At 46.7% G+C, this 24,564-nt stretch overlaps 1 protein-coding gene across 3 annotated transcripts; it reads right to left on the bottom strand.

Moving 5' to 3' along the window:
* Positions 1–1,446: 1,446 nt before the first annotated feature.
* On the bottom strand, positions 1,447–23,732 carry LOC130357576 (sialidase-4-like). 3 transcript variants are annotated; one of them, XM_056560283.1, is made up of 3 exons: positions 23,516–23,732; positions 16,753–16,966; positions 1,447–3,551 (listed from the first exon to the last, which is right to left on the bottom strand). In XM_056560283.1, exons 2-3 carry the CDS (start codon positions 16,948–16,950, stop codon positions 2,589–2,591), a joined length of 1,161 nt encoding a protein of 386 aa, XP_056416258.1. In that variant the 5' UTR covers positions 16,951–16,966; positions 23,516–23,732; the 3' UTR covers positions 1,447–2,588. The 3 variants fall into 3 exon arrangements, with proteins under 3 accessions (XP_056416258.1, XP_056416257.1, XP_056416259.1); XM_056560282.1 differs by lacking the exon at positions 23,516–23,732 and adding an exon at positions 22,336–22,471; XM_056560284.1 differs by lacking the exon at positions 23,516–23,732 and adding an exon at positions 17,126–17,192.
* Between the last annotated feature and the right edge of the window lie 832 nt (positions 23,733–24,564).

Raw genomic sequence — 24,564 nt, 5'->3', positions numbered from 1 at the left:
TGTTAACATGTTTGATCTGGGGTCTGTAAAACTTTAAACTGTCTGGGATCTGTATTCATTTAGAAAAGCTGAGGTCTAATAGTTTAGGTCTAAACTCGGGTCTGTATTAGTTCTGGGTTCTGGTCCGGAGTCTGTATTAGTTTAGGGGTCTAGTCTGTGCTCTGCATCAGTTCTGGGTTCTGGTCTGGAGTCTGTATTAGTTTAGGGGTCTGGTCTGGAGTCTGTATTAGTTTAGGGGTCTAGTCTGTGCTCTGTATTAGTTTAGGGGTCTGGTCTGGAGTCTGTTTTAGTTTAGGGGTCTAGTCTGTGCTCTCTATTAGTTAAGGGGTATGGTTTTATAGGGTCTGTATTAGTTTAGGGGTCTGGTCTGGAGTCTGTATTAGTTTAGGGGCCTGGTCTGTGCTCTGTATTAGTTAAGGGGTATGGTTGTATAGGGTCTGTATTAGTTTAGGAGGTTTGGTCTGGGGTCTGTATTAGTTTAGGGGTCTGGCCTGTGCTCTATTAGTTAAGGGGTATCGTGGTATAGGGTCTGTATTAGTTTAGGGGTCTGGTCTGTGCTCTGTATTAGTTAAGGGGTCTGGTCTGTGCTTTATTAGTTTAGGAGGTTTGGTCTGGGGTCTGTATTAGTTTAGGGGTCTGGTCTGTGCTCTCTATTAGTTAAGGGGTATGGTTGTATAGGGTCTGTATTTGTTTACAAGGTTTGGTCTGGGGTCTGGATTAGTTTAGGGGGTCTGATCTGTGGTCTCTTAATTTAGAGGTATAGTCTATGGTCTGTATTAGTTTAGGAGGTCTAATCTGGGGTCTGTATTAATTAAGGGGGTTCGGTATGGGATCTCTATTAGTTTTGGGGTCTGGTCTGTAGTCAGTATAAGTGTAGGGGTTTGGTTGTAGTGGATTGATATATACTAATCTAAAATGTCTATCTTTTCCTAAATTGCTTACCAATATATTTCCTGAGCTGAACTGCTCCCCCCTTCCACCTGTTTGCTCCCCCACGTTTCACCGTGCTTCAAAGATGGAGCCTTGAGCTGGAATACGCTTGAGATAAGAAGAAGCTTATACAGAGAAGAAATACGCAGAAAAAGGACATAACCAATTAACTGCTTTCAACACCCAATTCACACAACCTTTTGCACATGTCACTGTATAGACGTCTATTTAACCCTGTGTAGCTTTTTTTCTGGATAATGTAGAAAGTATCATCCAACTATCATTGTGTCAGTGTGAACTTTCTGGCATGCGCAGCGCTCTTTATAAACCAATCAGGAAGGGGGCAGATCTACACTGGGTACAACCAGGACCTATTTCATGGTCTGGGATCTCTATTAGTTTATGGGTTTGGACTGGGGTCTGTATTAGTTAAGGGGGTCTGGTCTGGGGTTTGTATTAGTTTAGGGGGCCAATCTGGGGGTCTGTATTAGTTTACAGGGGCTGGGGTCTGTATTAGTTAAGGGGGTCTGGTCTGGGGTCTGTATTAGTTTAGGGGGCTGATCTGGGGTTTGTATTACTTTACAGGGGCTGTGTCTGTATTAGTTTAGGAGTCTGGTCTGCAGTTTTTATTACATTAAGGGGTCTGGTCTGGGATCTGTTACAGTTTAGAGGCTCTGTACTGGGGTCTGTATTACTTTACAGGCTCTGGTCTGGGGTCTGTATTAGTTTAGGGGTCTCATCTGGAGTCTGTAAAACTTTAAACTGTCTGGGGTCTGTATTCATTTAGGAAAGCAGAGGTCTAATAGTTTAGGGGTCTGTTCTGGGATCTATATTAGTTTAGGGGTCTGGTCTGGAGTCTGTAGTAATTAATGGAGTCTGGGGTCTGTATCAGTTAAGGGGTCTAGTCTGGGGTCTGTATTGGTTTAAGGGGCTGAGGTCTATTAGTTTAGGGGGTCTGGGATCTCTATTAGTTTTGGGGTCTAGTCTATGGGTCTGTATTAGTTAAGGTGGTTTGGGCCGGGGGTCTGTATTAGTTTGGAGGGGCCTGGTGTCTTTATCAGTTTAAGGGTATGTCTTTATTTTAGGGGGTTTATTCTGCATTTACTAAGGGGCTTTGAGGTCTGTATTATGTTAGGAGTCTAGTCTGGGGTCTATATTTTTGGAGTGTGGTGTAGAGCCTGTATTTCTTTAGGGAGTTAGTGGTCTGTAAAAGATTAGGGGTCTGGTCTAGGCCTTATCTTTATTGGAGTTGGGTGATCTGAGGTCTGTGTTTATTTAGAGGGTTTGGGGATCTGAATAAGTTTAGGAGTCTTGTCTGGAGTCTGGAGCTATTTAGGGAGTCTGGTCTGGCACCTGTACTCTTTGGACCTGATGAAGGTTGAGGACGTGTCCTATATAAGTGGGTGCGACATATAGTTTTGCTTCTTGGACTCTCTGTAAAGTCACATATCCCTATTTGGTATCGCAGTCACCCAGCTTTTCCAGTACAATATATCTGAGATGTCATTACATATTACTCCAAAACTAGGAGTCTGGGAAAGATGAGTGATGAAACCTTGTGTGGGAGCTACAATAGTTCTAGTAGCTGTCAATCAGCTTTCTCAGGAACTGATATAATATACATATTTATTTTGGGGTTTTGGTTGTTTTTCATATCCTCACTTCTTGAACAAGTTGGCGATAAAGCTTTTCTTCTTGTTGATATTTCCCATAACATCTTCCAGAGTAAACAGGCAAAAGTTAATCTCCTCGTAAGGCGAATTAGCTCCGCTCTCAAACAGGATTGCGAATGTGTTGGCGTCTTTACAATCAGCAAGATCCGAGTATGCTGAGGGGCCATCGTGAATGACCCACGGCTCTGACCAGGCATCGAACATCAGCGGTGACTTATTTAGAAAGAGGCCCAGATGACTGCGGACTTTTTTGGTCGGGTGCGAGAAGAGAAGCCAGTGGCGGCGCTCTTGTCCCGGTTGTTCCTGTCCTGGGAAACCCAAGACGCTCCCGGAGCACCCATCCTTCTCTGTCTCCTTCAACTTGCCGCTTTTTTCAGCAATCTTAAATTGCCCCCCAATGTTGAGCATCAGCGCCTCCACTCGTTTCTTGGACGGGCTTCGTGCGTTGCAGTACAACATCTTCTGACCATCTTCAGACGTGACTTCCGCCAACTGACATTCACCACACTCCAGCTTTTCAATCCGTTCTGATATGCGCCACCGGTTGCCTTGGTCCTCACTGTAGACGTAAAACGCATGGGCTTTGGTGTACCACCAGTGTATGAACCAGAACTTGGCCACGTACACATACGCTGGGACCACAAGTTTCCCACATTGGGTCTGGATGCCGTGACCGGGAGATATGTAAAATGTGGCCATATTTCTGATGCCGTTCGTCACGTTCGTGATGTCTGTGGGGGCGCTCCATGTCTTCCCACAGTCCCCGCTGGTGGAGTAGAGGAGCTTGGAGCTGTTCCCCCACTTTTTCATTTGCTGTTCCGTCATGGCAATGGGGATGCAGTTAAAGAAGAGGAACACGGTCTTGCTGGTGTCTTCGTAGACCGGACAGGGGTTCATCATTCGGTGATCTTTCAGGCAAATGTCATGTAGACTCTGGAGACCTTCCCACTATAAAATATACAACATATAGAATGTATTATAAAAATATACAACAATATAAATAGTTTAAAACAAAAGAAAAAAAAGCAACGAGATTCTGACAATTTCAGGATCAAACCATTCAGGTCTATGGGATTTCCCAGATCTTAATGGCCAGATCAGAAGTTCGAGCATTTTTCAGCCTATCTTGAAAATAGTCAGTAAAATAATTCTGTGCTGGGTACTGCCACACCCCCTAGGGACATCACGCCACGCCCCCTCCATTCATGTCTATGGGAGGGGGCGAATGGAGGGGTGTGGCGTGTCCGTAATGTTACATCCCTGTCTCGGAGGCAGCGCCCGGCACAGAATGCCTGGGGCTGCAACGAGATCGCGGGGGTCCCAAGCAGCGGGACCCCTGCGATCATACTTCTTAGGGATACTTCTTAGGGGATAAGATGTATAAATACCCCTTTAATACATAGTAAATAGCTATAAAAAGAGGGGTTACTCACATATTTTGGTACAATATTTTCTGAGTTCTGACCGTTCCTAATTCCATTGCCATTGTGAAGCTTTACGGAATGGAGGCAGGGAGCCTGCCTCCTCCAAATTCACTGCCTGGGCCATCCTTCTCATGAATATGTAAATTTTTTTCACTAGATGCCAGGTGTAGTGAGGCAGCAGCGCTGTGCTTTGCTTCAAGAGCAGAGCGCTCACCCCTCTGGCAGGCTCGTACGTCCTAGTGAGGCGAGAGTGAAAATATTAGCATATTCAAGAAGGGGGTGGGCTGGGAGCTTGGCGGGCTGGCTCCCCGCCTCCATTGGGTAAAGCTGCGCAATGACAACTGAATAAGGAACGGGCAGACTTCAGGAAATACTACATCTGAATATATAAGTAACCCCTCTTTTTACAGCTATTCACCCGCACTATAGCCCAGTGTATTGGGTTTAGTGCGGATGAACTAGCTGTCAGTTTCTCTTTAAAACTATCCTCTGACCCTATAACACTTTTTATTTTTCCGTATGTGGTGACGTATGAGGGTAATTTTTTTGCGCCCATTTTTGGCATCCTGATCTGTAGTTTTATCTGTACCATTTTTGTTTTGATAAGACTTTTAATGACTTTTTTATTAAAAAAAAATTCTCCTATAGGAAGTGACCAAAAATACGCAATTTTGGAATTTGGTATTTTTTTATGTTTACATCATTAACCATTTAAACTATATTTAAATAGTTGGACATTTACACACACAGCGATACCTCATATGTGTATGTTTATTTTTTTTTTTACATTACTTTATTCCAAAAATGGCAATAGAGGAGCAATATAAAGTTTTATTAGGGAAGGGTTCATTCACATTTATTAACATTTTTTTTTTTTACATTTAACTCATTATTTTATAGTCCCCATAGGAGAATATTACATGTGATCTTTAGTTTGCATACACTGAACAATGCTGTGCCTTAGAACATTATTGATCAGTGTTATGTGTGCTCCATTACTACAGGCTTTAGAGGCTGCCTGCACTATTGATGCACCGATTGGGCGAGCCGCAGGAAGGTAGGGACCCTCCATCCATACTTTCAGCTGATTGGGACCACACATGATTAACTTTCGCTCACAGCGTCTAAATGGTTAATACTGATCATTGTGATGTCCACTATTAATCATGACAAATATTGGGGGAGATTCATCAAAACCTGTGCAGTGGAAACGTTGGCCAGTTGCCCAAAGCAACCAATCAGATCACTGCTTTCATTTTTCAGAGGCCTTTAAAAAAAAAATGCAAAAAAGCAATGTGATTGGTTGCTATGGGCAACTAGTCAACTTTACTACACAGGTTTTGATAAATCTCCCCCATTGTCTCTGGCCGCATGGAATGTTGGGAAAGGTCAGAGACAAAGAGACAACGATAAGACAAATTCTCCAGTTCGCCTTGGTCCGGTCCCCAACAACTCATCGCCCCCCTCCCCCTCAGCATGAAAAAACTAAAATAAAAGTCAGCGAAACTAGTGTGTGTGCCAACACCAAACTGGAACAATATACATAACTTCCCCCACAATTTATATAAGACAGGTAGCTTGGGCCGTCCCTCTATGAGTATTTCTCTAAATCAGTGATCTCCAAAATGTGGCCCTTCAGATGATGCAAAACTACAACTCCCGGCATGCCCGGTAATGCCGGAAGTTGTAGTTTTGCAACATCAAGAGGGCCGTTGGTTTGAGACCACCGTCTTAGAGGATCCAAAAAAAAAAAAATAATTAAGTGAAAAGTTTTTTTTAAATATCCACTTTGTGACTTTGTGCCGGTGCCGTAGATTGTGATTTGCCATAGATTGTGATGGAGTGACTCAGCAGTTTTCCCTGCTCGAGCGCTCCGCCTCCATTACATTCTATAGGCTGACACTCGCACACCAGCCCCCAACCATTGGTTACTGCGGGGGGTGGGGGGGGGGTGTGCGAGTGTCACATGACATATTTAATCCTCAGGCATTGCCGCTCACTGCAATCTCACTTGGGCTATCACACGGAGCTCTCATGGCCTCTGTGGCCCGCCAGCGCGCTCGTTTGACACCGCTATCGGGATCCCTATACCCGATAGCGGCGTTATCAGCTTGTCACCCGCCAGCGCGGTCGCTCGACAGCGCTATCGGGATCCCTATGCCTGATAGCGCTGTCAACCGCTTGCCTCCCTGCCCGCTGCTCTGCTCCCAGTCCCCTGTTAACTCTCAGGGAACGGGGAACAGAAAGTAGAGCATCGGGTGCAGCTAAAGTAGTACTGCGCATGCGCAGCACTACGCAAATAGCATAGGTAGCAAGCGTAGCCGTAGATTAGTGTAGGTTGTAATTTAGCATAGTTTAGTATTAAAGGTGAAAGGAGGTTAGGCACCACAACTCCCAGCATGGGAGTTGTAGTTTAGGACAACAACTCCCAGCATGCCCAGACAGCTAAAGGCTGCCCAGGCATGCTGGGAGTTGTAGTTTAGCTTGGATTAGACAGTGAAGGGACCACAACTCCCAGCATGCCCAGACAGCTAAAGGCTGCCCAGGCATGCTGGGAGTTGTCGTTTAGGACTACAACTCCCAGCATGCCCAGATAGCTAAAGGCTGCCCAGGCATGCTGGGAGTTGTAGTTTAGCTTGGATTAGACAGTGAAGGGACCACAACTCCCAGCATGCCCAGACAGCTAAAGGCTGCCCAGGCATGCTGGGAGTTGTCGTTTAGGACTACAACTCCCAGCATGCCCAGATAGCTAAAGGCTGCCCAGGCATGCTGGGAGTTGTAGTTTAGCTTAGATTAGACAGCAAAGGGACCACAACTCCCAGCATGCCCAGACAGCTGAAGGCTGCCCGGGCATGCTGGGAGTTGTAGTGCAGTGATGGGACCACAAATCCCAGCATGCCCAGATAGCTGAAGGCTACCCGGGCATGCTGGGAGTTGTAGTGCAGTGATGGGACCACAAATCCCAGCATGCCCAGACAGCTGAAGGCTGCCCGGGCATGCTGGGAGTTGTAGTGCGGTGAAGGGACCACAACTCCCAGCATGCCCAGACAGCTGAAGGCTTCCCGGTGATGCTGGGAGTTGTAGTGCAGTGAAGGGACCACAACTCCCAGCATGCCCAGACAGCTGAAGGCTGCCCGGGCATGCTAGGAGTTGTAGTGCAGTGAAGTCACCACAACTCCCAGCATGCCTAGACAGCTAAAGGCTGGCCAGGCATGCTGGGAGTTGTAGTTTTACACAGGTATAAAGTAGTTAGCGTAGTGTTAGCACGATTTTAGCGTAGTTAGCGTAGCGTTAGCTCAATTTTAGCGTAGTTTAAGTTGTGTTAGTGCAGTTTTACAGTTTTTAGCGTAGCATAGTGTTAGCGCAGTTGTAGCGTATTTAGCGTAGTGTAGTGTTAGCGTATTGTAGTGTTAGCATAGCTTAGTGCTAGCGTACTTTTAGCGTATTTAGCGTAGTGTAGTGTTAGCGCACTTTTAGTGTAGTGTAGTGTTAGCGCAGTTTTTGTGTATTTAGTGTAGTGTTGGCGCAGTTTTAGTGTATTTAGCGTAGTGTAGTGTTAGCGCAGTTTTAGCGTATTTAGCGTAGATTAGTTTTAGCGCAGTTTTTATGTGTGTAGTGTTAGCACAGTTTGAGCATATTTAGCGTAGCGTATTGTTAGCGTAGTCTTAGAGTAGTGAGCGCAGCGTAGTCATAGAGTAGTTAGTGTAGTGTTAGTCCAGTTCTAGCATAGTTGGCGTAGTTGTACACGGGTGTAGTGTAGCTTACTTAGTTTTACAGGTAGATAAAACATAGTTTTGAGAGTGTAGCGTGGGGTGTAGCTTAGCTTAGTCATAAAGTGAAGGGGCTACAACTCCCAGCATGCCCAGAGAGCCAAAGGCCGTCCGGGCAGGATGGAAGTTGTAGTTTTGCAAAAATAGCAGAGGCAGTTGCGCTCTGCTACATTAATGCAGTATACGGCCACCTGTATAGATGGCTGTATACGGTGATCACAAGGCCACTTACCCACCTCCGTTCTTGCTCCGTCACTGGACTATTAGCAACGCAGGAAGATGACGGAGCTGGAACTGAGGTGGTAAGTTAGGCTCTCCAGGTAATAACCCATTTTTTTGTGTGTTTTTCTTCTCGTTTCAGTTATGTGAATGCTGAGGACTACATCAGAATCGGTGGACTACGACGATGACCTGCATTTTTTTCTTTTCTTTTAATAAAATGGTTAACGAGGGCTGTGGGGGAGTGTTTTTCCTAATAAAAATGTTTTAACTTGTGTGTGCTTTTTTTCTTTGTTATTACTTTACAGGCTTAGTAGTGGAAGCCCTCTTGTAGACGGAGTCCATTACTAAGTCAGGGCTTAGCGTTAGCCCCAAAAACAGCTAGCACTAACCCCGAATTATTACCCCGGTACCCACCCCCACAGGGGTATCGGGAAGAGCCGATACCAACAGGCCTAGAGCGCCAAATATTGCGCTCTTGGGCCTAGGCGGTAATGAACTGGCGTTATTTAGGCTGGGAGGGCCAGTAACGATGGTCCTCGCCCACCCTGGTAACATCAGGCTGTTGCTGTTTGGTTGGTATTTGGCTGAAAATGAAAAGACGGGGCACCGCATACGTTTTTTTTTTTTTATATATAAAAATAAAAAAAATGTGTGTTGTTCCCAGTCTTCATTTTCAGCCAAATACCAACCAAACAGCAACAGCCTGATGTTACCAGGGTGGGCGAGGACCATCGTTACTGGCCCTCCCAGCCTAAATAACGCCAGCCTGTTACCACCTAGGCCCAAGAGCACCATATTTGGCGCTCTGGGCCTATTGGTATTGGCTCTTCCCAATAATTCGGGGTTAGCGCTAGCTGTTGTTTGGGGCTAACGCTAAGCCCCGACTTAGTAATTGACTCCGTCTACAAGACAGCTTCCACTACTAAGCCTGTAAAGTAATAACAAAGAAAAAAAGCACACACAAGTTAAAAAATTTTTATTAGGAAAAACACACCCCCACAGCCCTCGTTAACCATTTTATTAAAAAAAAAGGGAAAAAATGCAGGTCATCGTCGTAGCCCACCGATTCTGATGTAGTCCTCCGCATTCACGTATCTGAAACAAGAAGAAAAACACAAAAAAAAAGGGTTATTACCTGGAGAGCCTAACTTACCACCCACGTTCCAGCTCCGTCATCTTCCTACATTGCTACAAGTCCAGTGACGGAGCAGGAACGGAGGTGGGTAAGTGTCCTTGTGATCACCGTATACAGCCATCTATACAGATGGCTGTATACTGCAATAACGTAGCAGAGCACAACTGCCTCTGCTACTTTTGCAAAACTACAACTTCCATCCTGCCTGGACGGCCTTTGGCTGACTGGGCATGCTGGGAGTTGTAGCCCCTTCACTTTATGACTAAGCCATAGGCGTGCGCAGCCTATTGCATTAGGGTGTGCACCCTAAAGCACAAACTCACCCCGCGCACGCGTGTGTGTGTGTTTATGTATGTGTGTGTGTGTGTGTGTGTGTGTGTGTGTGTATGTATATATATATATATATATATATATATATATATATACATACATACATACATACATATACACACACACACTCCTGCTTGCATAGCACTAATCAGATTAGCACATTTTTGGTCACTTCAAATACCATAAAAATTATCTAAAAAGCAAAAAAAAAAAAAATGGTACCGATAAAAACTACAAAACACAGCGCTAAAAATGACCCTCATACATCCCCATATACAGAAAAATAAAAGTGCTATAGGGATCAGAATAGTACAATTTATATTTTTGTATTCACATTAGGTTGGCAGCATAGTTCCCCCACATTAGGTTGGCAGTATAAATCTCCCACATTAGGATGGAAATATATTTCCCCACATTAGGTGCAGTATAGTTCCCCCACATTAGGTGCAGTATAGTTCCCCCACATTAGGTTAGTAGTACAGTTCCCCCACATTAGGTGCAGTACAGTTCCCCCACATTAGGTGCAGTACAGTTCCCCCACATTAGGTTGGCAGTATAGTTCCCCCACATTAGGTGCAGTATAGTTCCCCCACATTAGGTTAGTAGTACAGTTCCCCACATTAGGTGCAGTATAGTTCCCCCACATTAGGTGCAGTACAGTTCCCCCACATTAGGTGCAGTATAGTTATAATTGTAGGGAGGAGGACAAGTCTAGAATTTACCATGAGGCTTACGGGACTAATTCTACCCCTGATCTTATATTTGCCAAGGGGTTCAATGGGCGGAGCCAAAGGGTTGTCAAAATTAGGTTTTGCCATGTATGATTGTGACTGTCTATTATATGTAGGCTCACAGCTCAGGACTACATTCCCATCATGTATGATTGTGACTGTCTATTATATGTAGCCTACATATAATAGACAATCACACATGATGGGGATGTAGTCCTTAGCTGTGAGCCTACATATAATAGACAGTCACAATCATACATGATCAGGGCTGGTGCAAGGACTTTTGGCACCCTGGGCAAAAGCTAATTTTGCCGCCCCCTTGACCCCACACATTGGCTCTGCCCTTTGACACGCCCAACCTTACTACTGGGGTGACACACTGTAACAAACCCACTCCTCATGTAATCTCCTTACTACTGGGGTGACACACTGTAACAAACCTCCTCCTCCTGTAATCTCCTTACTACTGGGGTGACACACTGTAACAAACACACTCCTCATGTAATCTCCTTACTACAGGGGTGACACACTGTAACAAACCTCCTCCTCATGTAATCTCCTTACTACAGGGGTGACACACTGTAACAAACCTCCTCCTCATGTAATCTCCTTACTACTGGGGTGACACACTGTAACAAACCTCCATCTCATGCGATCTCCTTACTACTGGGGTGGCACACTGTAACAAACCTCCTCCTCCTGTAATCTCCTTACTACTGGGGTGACACACTGTAACAAACACACTCCTCATGTAATCTCCTTACTACAGGGGTGACACACTGTAACAAACCTCCTCCTCATGTAATCTCCTTACTACAGGGGTGACACACTGTAACAAACCTCCTCCTCATGTAATCTCCTTACTACTGGGGTGACACACTGTAACAAACCCACTCCTCATGTAATCTCCTTACTACTGGGGTGACACACTGTAACAAACCTCCTCCTCCTGTAATCTCCTTACTACTGGGGTGACACACTGTAACAAACACACTCCTCATGTAATCTCCTTACTACAGGGGTGACACACTGTAACAAACCTCCTCCTCATGTAATCTCCTTACTACAGGGGTGACACACTGTAACAAACCTCCTCCTCATGTAATCTCCTTACTACTGGGGTGACACACTGTAACAAACCTCCATCTCATGCGATCTCCTTACTACTGGGGTGACACACTGTAACAAACCTCCTCCTCATGTAATCTCCTTACTACTGGGGTGGCACACTGTAACAAACCTCATCCTCATGTAATCTCCTTACTACTGGGGTGACACACTGTAACAAACCTCCATCTCATGCGATCTCCTTACTACTGGGATGACACACTGTAACAAACCTCCTCCTCATGTAATCTCCTTACTACTGGGGTGACACACTGTTTAGCAGACAGTGTATTAGATAGAGACAGTATCACACATTATAGGATTAGATACAGGGGCTCAGCAACCAGTATCAGACATAGGGGGATTAGATACAAAGCTCAGCAGACAATATCAAACATAAAGGGATTAAATACACAGCTCAAATCATGCATGGGAATTAGATACAGGGTCTCAGCAAACAGTATCACACATGGGAGGGATTAGATACAGGGTCTCAGCAAACAGTTTCACACATGGGAGGATTAGATACACTGCTCATCAGACAGATCACACAAGGGAGGATTAGATACACAGCTCATCAGACAGATCACACATGGGGGAATTAGATATAGGGGTCAACAAACAGTATCACACATGGGAGGATTAGATACACAGCTCATCAGACAGATCACACAAGGGGGATTAGATACACAGCTCAAACAGGATCACTTATGGGGGGTTTAGATACACAGTTTAGCAGACAGATCACACATGGGGGATTAGATACACAGCTCAGCAAACAGTATCACACATGGGGAGTTTAGATACACAGCTCATTAGACAGATCACACACTGGGGGATTAGATACACATTTTAGCAGACAGATCACACATGGGGGGATTAGATACACAGCTCATTAGACAGATCACACAAGGGGGATTCGATACACTGCTCAGCAAACAGTATCACACATGGGGAGTTTAGATACACAGCTCATTAGACAGATCACACACTGGGGGATTAGATACACATTTTAGCAGACAGATCACACATGAAAGGAGCCTCACCATGTCAGTGTCTCTTCCCTGTCCGGCTGAGGCTCTGAGGACAGGAATGGCCGATATTTGTGACCTTTTCACCCTGATTTGAAGACATTGTCGCGCAGCAGCTGAGGCAGAGAGAGGCTCTTCGGGGGAGGGAGCAGCGCTCCTCGTCAGGATGAAGTAAGCAAAAAAGCAGCCGCAAATGTGGCTGTGGTTGGGGGGGGGGGGAGGAGGGGGGGTGAGACAGGTGGTACTGAATCTCACAGTGCTTCTCCAGCAACATGAGGGGTTGGGCGGGGGTGTTGTGAGATGGGGGGGGGCTGTCACAGACAATTTTATTCTTGAAGCTCCTCCAGCAAGACGAGGCTGAGGGGAGGGCGTGTATGTTGTCAGTGCAGCGTTGCATGCCGCCCTCCTCCAACATGGGGTGGTGCTATTAGAGATGCGGCTGGATGGCTGAAAAGCTAGGTTTGCTGTGACGGGGGCGGGGAGGGGATATTTCGGGCTGGTGATGTCGGGGATGTCCGGTGGGGCTGGGGTTTAGTAGTGAGGGAAAAAAAAAAAAAAAGTCCTGCAGCAGCGGGCCGCGGTGATTAGGGTGTGCCTGTGCACACCCGGCACACCCCGTGCGCACGCCTATGGACTAAGCTAAGCTACACCCCACACTAAACTCTCTAAACTACACTTCATCTGCCTGTAAAACTAAGTTAGCTACACTACACCTGTGTACAACTACACCAACTATGCTAGAACTGGACTAACACTGCACTACGCTAACTACTGTAACACTACGCTGCGCTAACTACTGTAACACTACGCTGCGCTAACTACTGTAACACTACGCTGCGCTCACTACTCTAAGACTACGCTGCGCTCACTACTCTAAGACTACGCTGCGCTCACTACTGTAACACTACGCTGCGCTCACTACTCTAAGACTACGCTGCGCTCACTACTCTAAGACTACGCTGCGCTCACTACTGTAACTCTACGCTGCGCTCACTACTCTAAGACTACGCTGCGCTCACTACTCTAAGACTACGCTGCGCTCACTACTGTAACACTACGCTGCGCTAACTACTGTAACACTACGCTGCGCTCACTACTGTAACACTGCACTACGCTAACTACTGTAACACTACGCTGCGCTAACTACTGTAACACTACGCTGCGCTCACTACTGTAACACTACGCTGCGCTAACTACTGTAACACTACGCTGCGCTAACTACTGTAACACTACGCTGCGCTCACTACTCTAAGACTACGCTGCGCTCACTACTCTAAGACTACGCTGCGCTCACTACTGTAACACTACGCTGCACTCACTACTCTAAGACTACGCTGCGCTCACTACTCTAAGACTACGCTGCGCTCACTACTGTAACACTACGCTGCGCTCACTACTCTAAGACTACGCTGCGCTCACTACTCTAAGACTACGCTGCGCTCACTACTCTAAGACTACGCTGCGCTCACTACTGTAACACTACGCTGCGCTCACTACTCTAAGACTACGCTGCGCTCACTACTCTAAGACTACGCTGCGCTCACTACTGTAACACTACGCTGCGCTCACTACTCTAAGACTACGCTGCGCTCACTACTCTAAGACTACGCTGCGCTCACTACTCTAAGACTACGCTGCGCTCACTACTGTAACACTACGCTGCGCTCACTACTCTAAGACTACGCTGCGCTCACTACTCTAAGACTACGCTGCGCTCAATACTCTAAGACTACGCTGCGCTCACTACTCTAAGACTATGCTGCGCTCACTACTCTAAGACTACGCTGCGCTCACTACTCTAAGACTACGCTGCGCTCACTACTCTAAGACTACGCTGCACTCACTACTCTAAGACTACGCTGCGCTCACTACTCTAAGACTACGCTGCACTCACTACTCTAAGACTACGCTGCGCTCACTACTCTAAGACTACGCTGCGCTCACTACTCTAAGACTACGCTGCGCTCACTACTGTAACACTACGCTGCGCTCACTACTCTAAGACTACGCTGCGCTCACTACTCTAAGACTACGCTGCGCTCACTACTCTAAGACTACGCTGCGCTAACTACTGTAACACTACGCTGCACTCACTACTCTAAGACTACGCTGCGCTCACTACTCTAAGACTACGCTGCGCTCACTACTCTAAGACTACGCTGCGCTAACTACTGTAAGACTACGCTGCGCTCGCTACTCTAAGACTACGCTAACAATACGCTACGCTAAATACGCTAAAACTGTGCTAACGCTACACTACACTAAATACATTAAAACTGCGCTAAAACTAAGCTACGCTAAATACGCTAAAACTGCTTACACTACACTAAAAGTGCGCTAACACTACACTACGCTAAATAAGCTAAAAGTACACTAGCACTAATCTACGCTACAACTGCGCTATGCCAAAAACTGTAAAATTGCGCTAACACTAAACTAAAGCTACGCTAAAATTGAGCTAAGCTATGTTAATTACGCTAAAATCGCGCTAACACTACGCTAACTACGGTGACTTCACTGCACTACAACTCCCAGCATACCTGGGCAGCCTTCAGCTGTCTGGGCACGCTGGGAGTTGTGGTCCCTTTGCTGTCTAATCTAAGCTAAACTACAACTCCCAGCATGCCTGGGCAGCCTTTAGCTATCTGGGCATGCTGGGAGTTGCAGTCCCAAACTACAACTCCCAGCATGCCTGGGCAGCCTTTAGCTATCTGGGCATGCTGGGAGATGTAGTCCCTTCGCTGTCTAATCTAAGCTAAACTACAACTCCCAGCATGCCTGGGCAGCCTTTAGCTGTCTGGGCATGCTGGGAGTTGTAGTCCAAAACTACAACTCCCAGCATGCCTGGGCAGCCTTTAGCTGTCTGGGCATGCTGGGAGTTGTGGTCCCTTTGCTGTCTAATCTAAGCTAAACTACAACTCCCAGCATGCCTGGGCAGCCTTTAGCTATCTGGGCATGCTGGGATTTGTAGTCCTCAACTACAACTCCCATGCTGGGAGTTGTGGTGCCTAACCCCCTTTCACTTTTAATACTAAACTATGCTAAATTACAACCTACACTAACCTACGGCTACGCTACCTACCTACGCTATTTGCGTAGTGCTGCGCATGCACAGTACTACTTTAGCTGCGCCCGCTGCTCTACTTTCTGTTCCCCGTTCCCTGAGAGTTAACAGGGGACGGAGAGCAGAGCAGCGGGCGGGGAGGCAAGCGGTTGACAGCGCTATCGGGCATAGGGATCCCTAAAGCGGTGGTGACCATCCCATCCCGTAGCAGACACCGCTGGTCACTGCCTGTGCTGCTAATGTTGGACTAGCAGCTGCAGCAATGTCCACTTTAAATCAGTGAGCAGCGGTGGCTGCTGGGGCCCCTGACGTTGCACCGAAGAGACGTTCAGAGGACATCACTTGTCAGACCCTCACCAAGCCTGCACCAGGGCCTGCCGAATCTGCACTAACAGACTTATGGTACAGCAAAGGATCAAGGAGTGGGGTAAAGCATCACGGGGCAATCAAGGAGGAGAATGACGTGGCACAGGGGTTAATGCAGTGGCACAAGGGGGTGAGAAAGGGGGGAATTAAGTGACACAGGGAGTGATACAGGGGGGAATAAAATGGCATAAGGGGGATGATGTGGCACAGAGGATAAGGGGGGGGGGACATTAAGTACCACAGGGGGTAATAAGGGTGGGAATTAAGTGGCATAAGGGGAGATACAGAGGGAATGAAGTGGCACAGGGGGCAATTACGTGGCACTGGGGATGATGTAAGGGGGCATGAAGTGGCACAGGTGTTGATAAGGGGATCAAATTAAATACCACAGGGGGTAATAAGGGTGGGAATTAAGTGGCATGGAGTGATAATGGGGGGAGAATTAAGTGGCACAGGGGTGATAAGGGTGGGAATAAACTGGCACAGGGGGTGATAATGGGGGGGATTAAGTGGCATGGGGGGTGATGAAAAGACACAGGATAGTAGCGACATTTGTGATACTGATACTGGTATCACATTGTGCATTGCAGGGCGCCCAACGCAATACGTGGCGGTACAGCAAGAAGTGTGTCCTAAAACTGCACAAAAAGAAGGTCCCAAATATGAAAAGTCTGGAAAGCTCTGGTCTACCTGGTGATCTGTCTACTAATAAACAGGAGCAGCAGACGGAAAAGGGAAACTCCTGGCCACTTTGTGAGACACCACACAAGGTCTCATTGTGGACTGTAACCATGGTGACAAATACGTCGGGATTGGAGCTGTATACACAGAATTGTACGTTTATAAAGCTGCTTCCTTTATTGTTTTAGATGCATTGAAGCAAAACAAAGAAAGTGCCTTGAAGAAGGTGGTGAGCGGCGGTTGGTGAGCGGCGGTGAGATGCTGGGCGCCATCTCCGCCATAACTTACGGTAACATATCCGGTCTTGTAGATTCCCCTCCTCATGACCAAGCTGTCCGCATCGACATCGCTCTCACTCTTACGCTTCTCCGCAAATGCCAGGAATATGTTCTCTCCTGCGATGTAGATGAGTGACGGGATCCGATACACACATCCATTGGACTCTTTCTTGAACAGCGGCGTCCTCTTCGGTTGGGTGCCCTTCATGGCGGTGATGACAGTTCTAAAAGACAGAACGGAGTTTACGGTTACCCAATCGTCTTATATCTATTTGTCTCAAATCCCTGTCTTTTTTTGACAAAGTGACAACAGAATGTTAGAAATCTTTGTTATTTTACTGAAAAGGAAATACTAAAATATGCAGTCACAAAAGTATTCATACCCTTTTCTCAGGACTTAGGTGAAGCCCATTAGCAGTGATTCCGGACTCCAGTCTTCTTGGGGATGAGGCCACAAGGTTTAAACTCCTGGATTTGGGGATTTTCTTCCATTCTTCTCTGCAGATCCTCTCAGCTCTGTCAGATTGGATGGGACCATTGGTGGAAACCATTTTTAAATGTCTCCAGAGATGTTCCATTGGGTTTGGGCTCTGGCTGGGGCCACTCAAGGACATTCACAGTTGTCCCTAAGCCGCTGCTGTGTTGTCTTATCTGTGTGATTAGGGGCACTGTCTTGTTGGAAGATGAACCTTCACCCCAGTCTGAGGTCCAGAGCTCTGGATCAGGTTTTTATTAAGAATATCTCTGTACTCAACCCTGACCAGTCTTAATGTCCGCACCGCATGATGCTGCCCCCTCCATGCTTCACTGTAGGGATGGTTTGGGGCTGGAAAATAAACTACAGTAACCCCCCGACCTACGATGGCCCCGACATATGATAAAATCGACCTACGATGGCCTCTCATCGACATACGATGCTTTTATATGTCGGGGCCATCGCATTAACTGCTATCCGACAGCGCAAAATGCTTAAGCTGCTGTCGGATAGCAGTTTAAGCATCCCGGGCAGGTTCACTTACCTATTCCCGCTGCTCCGGGTCCACTTCGCGATCCTCCGGTGTCTTGCGCATCTTCTCCAGGGTCCGGGCCTTGCTTTCCGTGCAGCAGAAATGTTTTTGTCCCTTCTCCAGATCTGTTCCTCCACACAATCCTGTCTCTGAGCTCTACAGGCAGTTCTTTCCCCCCTCATGGCTTGGTGTTGGCTCTGATATACATTGTCAGCTGTGAGACCTTATATAGACAGGGATGTGTCTGAGCTCTACAGGCAGTTCTTTCCCCCCTCATGGCTTGGTGTTGGCTCTGACATACATTGTCAGCTGTGAGATCTTATATAGACAGGGATGTCTCTTTCCAAATCCTGTCCAGTCAGATGAATTTACCCCAGGTGACTCCAACCAAGGTGGAGAAACATGTCAGAGATAATGAGGAGAAACGGGAGGAACTGAAGCTAATTTACTATGTCATATCTTTCTCATATCTATCTATCTAATATCTATCTATCTATCTCACATCTATCTATCTATCTCATATCTATCTATCTATCTATCTATCTCATATCTATCTATCTCATATCTATCTATCTCATATCTATCTATCTATCTCATATCTATCTATCTATCTCATATCTATCTATCTATCTCATATCTATCTATCTATCTATCTATCTATCTCATATCTATCTATCTCATATCTATCTATCTCATATCTATCTATCTCATATCTATCTATCTATCTATCTTCTTTCCCTTTAAGGCTTGGTATCCAGATGGGTAGGACATGTAGTGATATAATGTAATTACTTTATGTTCTGTGGTAGATAAAGACAATTTCCTTCTCTTGTGTATTCTGTACCAGGCTGATAAATGTGCCCGCAGTCTCTGGCAGAGGAGCTTTGTGCCAAGATTGTATCCTTTATATAATAAACATAGTCCAGACCCGGCATTGTATGACTATTTATGGTGCCCGGTCTGTAGGTATGTCATGGGGTCTGTGCTTGCCGAATTATCAGATATTCTAATTAAATAAAATAGCCCAATACCTGGTAGGTCTGGTTTATTCCAATAGTCTGGCATCCACAGGACTTTGACTTTACTTGTTATATATACTGTAATGTCTGAGGGGGGGGACGGCTACGAGAAGAGAACACTCATCTCCTGGGCACTACAAATGCTCACCTTTCCCTCTTCCTCCACAACATACTAACACCGGAAAGGTATTTCTGTATGTCTGCTTTAAGGGACAAATTTAGGGGACGTCTGTCTGTGGTCTGGATTCTTAAGAGATAAACTGATATTCTTTGATCTGTGTTTGGTTAGAGTTCTGATCTGGGGTCTGTATTTGGTCAGAGTTCTGGTTTGGGGTCTGTATTTGGTTAAGGTTCTGGTTTGGGGTCTGTATTTGGTTAAGGTTCTGGTTTGGGGTCTGTATTTGGTTAGGGTTTTGGTCTGGGGTCTGTATTTGGTTAGGGTTTTGGTCTGGGGTCTGTATTTGGTCTGGGGTCTGTATTTGGTCAGGGTTCTGTTCTGGGGTCTGTATTTGGTTAGGGTTTTGGTCTGGGGTCTGTATTTGGTTAAGGTTCTGGTCTGGGGTCTGTATTTGGTTATATTATGGTCTGGGGTCTGTATTTGGTTAGTGTTTTGGTCTGGGATCTGTATTTGGTAAGGGTTCTGGTTTGGGGTCTGTATTTGGTTAGGGTTCTGGTTTGGCTTCTGTATTTTGTTAGGGTTTTGGTCTGGGGTCTGTATTTGGTTAGGGTTCTGGTTTGGGCTCTGTGTATGGTTAGGGTTCCGGTCTGAAGTCTGTATTTGGTTAAGGTTCTGATCTGTTGTGTGTATTTGGTTAGGGTTTTGGTCTGGGGTCTGTATTTGGTTAGGGTTTTGGTCTGAGGTCTGTATTTGATTAGGGTTCTGGTTTGGGGTCTGTGTATGGTTAGGGTTCCGGTCTGAAGTCTGTATTTGGTTAAGGTTCTGGTCTAGGATCTGTATTTAGTTAGGGTTCTGGTCTTGGGTCTGTATTTGGTTAAGGTTCTGGTCTGGGGTCTGTATTAGGTTAGGTTTCTGGTCTTGGGTCTGTATTTGGTCAGGGTTCTGGTCTGAGATCTGTATTTGTTTAAGGTCCTGATCTGGGGTGTGTATTTGGTTAGGGTTCTGGTCTGAGGTCTGTATTTGGTTAGGGTTCTGGTCTGGGGTCTGTATTTGGTTAAGGTTCTGATCTGGGGTCTGTATTTGGTTAGGGTTCTGGTCTGGGGTCTGTGTTTGGTAAGGGTTCTGGTCTGAGGTCTGTAGTTGGTAAGAGTTCTGGTTTGGGGTCTGTATTTGGTTAGGGTTCTGGTCTGGGGTCTGCATTTGGTTAGGGTTCTGGTCTGGGGTCTGTGTTTGGTAAGGGTTCTGGTCTGAGGTCTGTATTTGGTAAGGGTTCTGGTTTGGGGTCTGTATTTGGTTAGGGTTCTGGTTTGGGGTCTGGATTTGGTTCTGGTTCTAGTCTGGGGTCTGGATTTGGTTAAGGTTCTGGTCTGGGGTCTGGATTTGGTTAGGGTTCTGGTCTGAGGTCTGTATTTGGTTAAGGTTCTGATCTGGGGTGTGTATTTGGTTAGGGTTCTGGTCTGGGGTCTGTGTTTGGTTAAGGTTCTGGTCTGGGGTCTGGATTTGGTTAAGGTTTTGGTCTGGGGTCTGGATTTGGTTAAGGTTCTGGTCTGGGGTCTGGATTTGGTTAGGGTTCTGGTCTGGGGTCTGGATTTGGTTAGGGTTCTGGTCTGATAAGAGGGTAATATGTTTAGGTCTGGTCTGAGGGTCTGTATGTAGGGGATCCTGTCTGGAATCTGTATAATGGGGGAGTCTGATCTTTATTTGCTTAGAGGTCTGGTCTGTATAGAATTATGGGTTCTATATTTGCTTGGTGGTTGTGGAATCAGGTCTGGAGTCATTATATAGAGATCATCCGGTCTGGTGTCTCGTCTGTATTTAGGAGTGTGGACATCTGGTTTTTGTTTAGGTGGTTTTGGGACTCTATCTGTTTAAGGGTCTGGTCTGGGGTCTGTACTAGCTAAGGGCATCTGGATCAGGTCTGTATTAGTTTGGGAAACTGGTCTGGGGTCTTTGATTAGGAATGATATGGGACAAGTGTCCGATTGAGGGGGGGTTCAATCACTGGGACCCCCCGCAATCTCCTGTACTGAGCTCAGGCTCTCCTCTTAGGGGTCGGCACATGCCCTCCATGCATCCCTATGGGAGAGCTCATGTATCACCGATTCTCCCATAGATATGCCTGGAGGGGGCGTGTCGGCCCCCACTCCTTGCCCAATGAGAGCCTATGTACAGTACAGGAGATAATGGGGGGGTCTCAGCGATCAGACCCCCGCGATCAGACACTTATTCCCTATCCTATGTGTAGGTAGGGTTACCACCTGGCTGGTATTTTACTGGCACAGACGGTATTTTGGCCACCCTGACGGTATTTTTACATTAAAAATACTGGCAATGCAATGGACGGTATTTATCCAACCAATCCTCCAACTGACGGAATGTTACACCAAACCTATACCAGTGTTTCACAACCACAGCGCTTCCAGCTATTGCAAAACTACAACTCCCAGCATGCCCGGACAGCCAACGGCTGTCCGGGCATGCTAGGAGTTGTAGTTTTGCAACAGCTGGAGGCGCCCCTGGTTGGGACACACTGACCTATGCTATATACTACTATATAGTCCTACATACTAGGAGTTGTAGTTTTGCAACAGCTGGAGGCACCCCTGGTTGGGACACACTGACCTATACTATATACTACTATATAGTCCTACATGCTGGGAGTTGTAGTTTTGCAACAGCTGGAGGCACCCCTGGTTAGGACACACTGACCTATACTATATACTACTATATAGTCCTACATGCTGGGAGTTGTAGTTTTGCAACAGCTGGAGGCACCCCTGGTTGGCAAACACTGACCTATACTATATACCACTATATAGACCTACATGTTGGGAGTTGTAGTTTTGCAACAGCTGGAGGCACCCCTGGTTGGCAAACACTGACCTATACTATATACTACTATATAGACCTACATGCTGGGAGTTGTAGTTTTGCAACAGCTGGAGTCACCCCTGGTTGGCAAACACTGACTTATACTATATACCACTATATAGTCCTACATGCTTGGAGTTGTAGTTTTGCAACAGCTGGAGGCACCTCTGGTTGGGGAACACTGACCTATACTATATACTGCTATATAGTCCTACATGCTGGGAGTTATAGTTTTGCAACAGCTGGAGGCACCCCTGGTTGGCAAACACTGACTTATACTATATACCACTATATAGTCCTACATGCTGGGAGTTGTAGTTTTGCAACAGCTGGATGCACCTCTGGTTGGGGAACACTGACCTATACTATATACCAATATATAGTCCAACATGCTGGGAGTTATAGGTTTATTTGGGACAGCTGCTGAGCCACAGGCTGTATCAGGGCATGCTGGGAGTTGTAGTTAGTAACTAACTGAAACTCCCGAATTAAATAAAATAAAAAAAAAAGCCATCAAAAAGTCACATCGAAACAAAAATGGTCCTGTTCAAAACAGGACAAAATTTCCCCCCGAATACCTGTATGTATATCTTGTGATGTTACGCATATATAATTAATTATGCAAATTAGCATGGCCGGTATTTTTTTTTTTTGCAAGAAAGGTGGCAACACTATGGGGAGATTTATCAAAACCTGTGTAGAGGAAGAGTGGTGCAGTTGCCCATAGCAACCAATCAGCTCGCTTCTTTCATTTCTCACAAGCCTCTTTAAAAATGAAAGCAGCGATCTGATTGGTTGCTATGGGCAACATCCCCACTCTTCCTCTGCACAGGTTTTGATAAATCTCCCCCTATGAGTCGGGGAATAGATTTTCCTAAACAGGACTACCCCTTTAAATGTTGACTTTTTAGAATCTCGAAAGCTGACAAATAGGTTTGCGCAGGACAATAGGAACTCTCCAGATCCCTTTCTGTTTGTCATAATAGGACTCGCTGCGTTGTAGTGAAGGTCCGGCAGCTTCACGTGTTGTTTTTCAGTCTCGCCCGCTGATGTCATGGGGTTGTACAGAGCAGCCTGCCAGCAAATCTACTGTGTTTATGTATTACAGCGCTGAGGGGCCCCCTCCACTAAACAGCAGTCAGTATATATATATATATATATATATATATATATATATATATATATATTATTCACCCTGCACTGTCCCTTTAAATGTCCATCCCTGCATAAATGGTTGTCAGATTGTTAAAATCCATAATCTGTTGGGAGTAGTAGTCACGCACTAGTCTGCAAAATCACCAATTATTAGTGAAGATGGCAATTTTTTTGGGGGGGGACATTATTCGCCCTCCCAAAGCCGACACCTGTTGGATTCCTTACAAGTGGTGACTCGGCCATGTTGGTTCTGCACTAGTGAATATGACACCCTAACTTTCGTGAGCCGAGGGCTGTCCTGCAGGAACGTGTGGGAACTGAGATCCTGCACTTTTTTCACAGCAGGAACACGGTTCCCATTAGCAAGAGTCCTGCAGGACCAGCCCTTGAGTGGAAATCTTAGGTTAGTTCCCACACTTTTTTTTTTCCTAGGACTTGACCCCTGCTGTCCTGGCATGCAGGGAATTGTAGTTTTGCAACAGCTGGAGGCACCCTGGTTGGGAAGCACTGCCCTAGACCAACAAATTTGCCCAGTAAAATGACCGGTCATCTGAGTCATTGGTGAGTTTTCCTATAAAGACTATAGTCAGGAGATGAACCTACCGGAGTCCCCAGTCCTGGACTTCACCTGCAGCTGGTGTCCTCTGTCTGTGCCCGTCCTGGTCTGAAGTCGTCTCCCGCAGATGTGGCTGATGTTCTCCTATCGCTGTGTAGATGGAAACTCCCAAAACTTCACAGAACTTCTTTTGGCTGCAGTGTGTGTGTTGGGCGTTGTAGCCTTGTACTAGCTTGTACTGTGTATTACCCTGTACTGTACGAGATCTCCTCCCTGCACTCTGCACTCCAACCCCCCCCCTGTACTATACGAGATCTCCTCCCTGCACTCTGTATCCCCCCCCTGTACTGTACGAGATCTCCTCCCTGCACTCTGTACCCCAACCCCCCCCCCTGTACTATACGAGATCTCCTCCCTGCACTCTGCACCCCCCCCCTGTACTATACGAGATCTCCTCCCTGCACTCTGCACCCCAACCCCCCCCCCTGTACTATACGAGATCTCCTCCCTGCACTCTGTATCCCCCCCCTGTACTGTACGAGATCTCCTCCCTGCACTCTGCACCCCCCCCCTGTACTGTACGAGATCTCCTCCCTGCACTCTGCACCCCCCCCCTGTACTGTACGAGATCTCCTCCCTGCACTCTGCACCCCCCCCCCTGTACTGTACGAGATCTCCTCCCTGCACTCTGCACCCCCCCCTGTACTGTACGAGATCTCCTCCCTGCACTCTGCACCCCCCCCCCTGTACTGTACGAGATCTCCTCCCTGCACTCTGTATCCCCCCCCCCTGTACTGTACGAGATCTCCTCCCTGCACTCTGCACCCCCCCCTGTACTATACAAGATCTCCTCCCTGCACTCTGCACCCCCCCCTGTACTGTACGAGATCTCCTCCCTGCACTCTGCACCCCCCCCTGTACTATACAAGATCTCCTCCCTGCACTCTGCACCCCCCCCCTGTACTGTACGAGATCTCCTCCCTGCACTCTGCACCCCCCCCTGTACTGTACGAGATCTCCTCCCTGCACTCTGCACCCCCCCCTGTACTGTACGAGATCTCCTCCCTGCACTCTGTACCCCCCCTGTACTGTACGA

Source organism: Hyla sarda, chromosome 2 (assembly GCF_029499605.1).
Source record: "Hyla sarda isolate aHylSar1 chromosome 2, aHylSar1.hap1, whole genome shotgun sequence".
NCBI lineage: Eukaryota > Metazoa > Chordata > Amphibia > Anura > Hylidae > Hyla > Hyla sarda.
The sequence above is the reverse complement of the archived record's forward strand: the minus strand, read 5'-3'. Positions and strand labels throughout refer to the sequence as shown.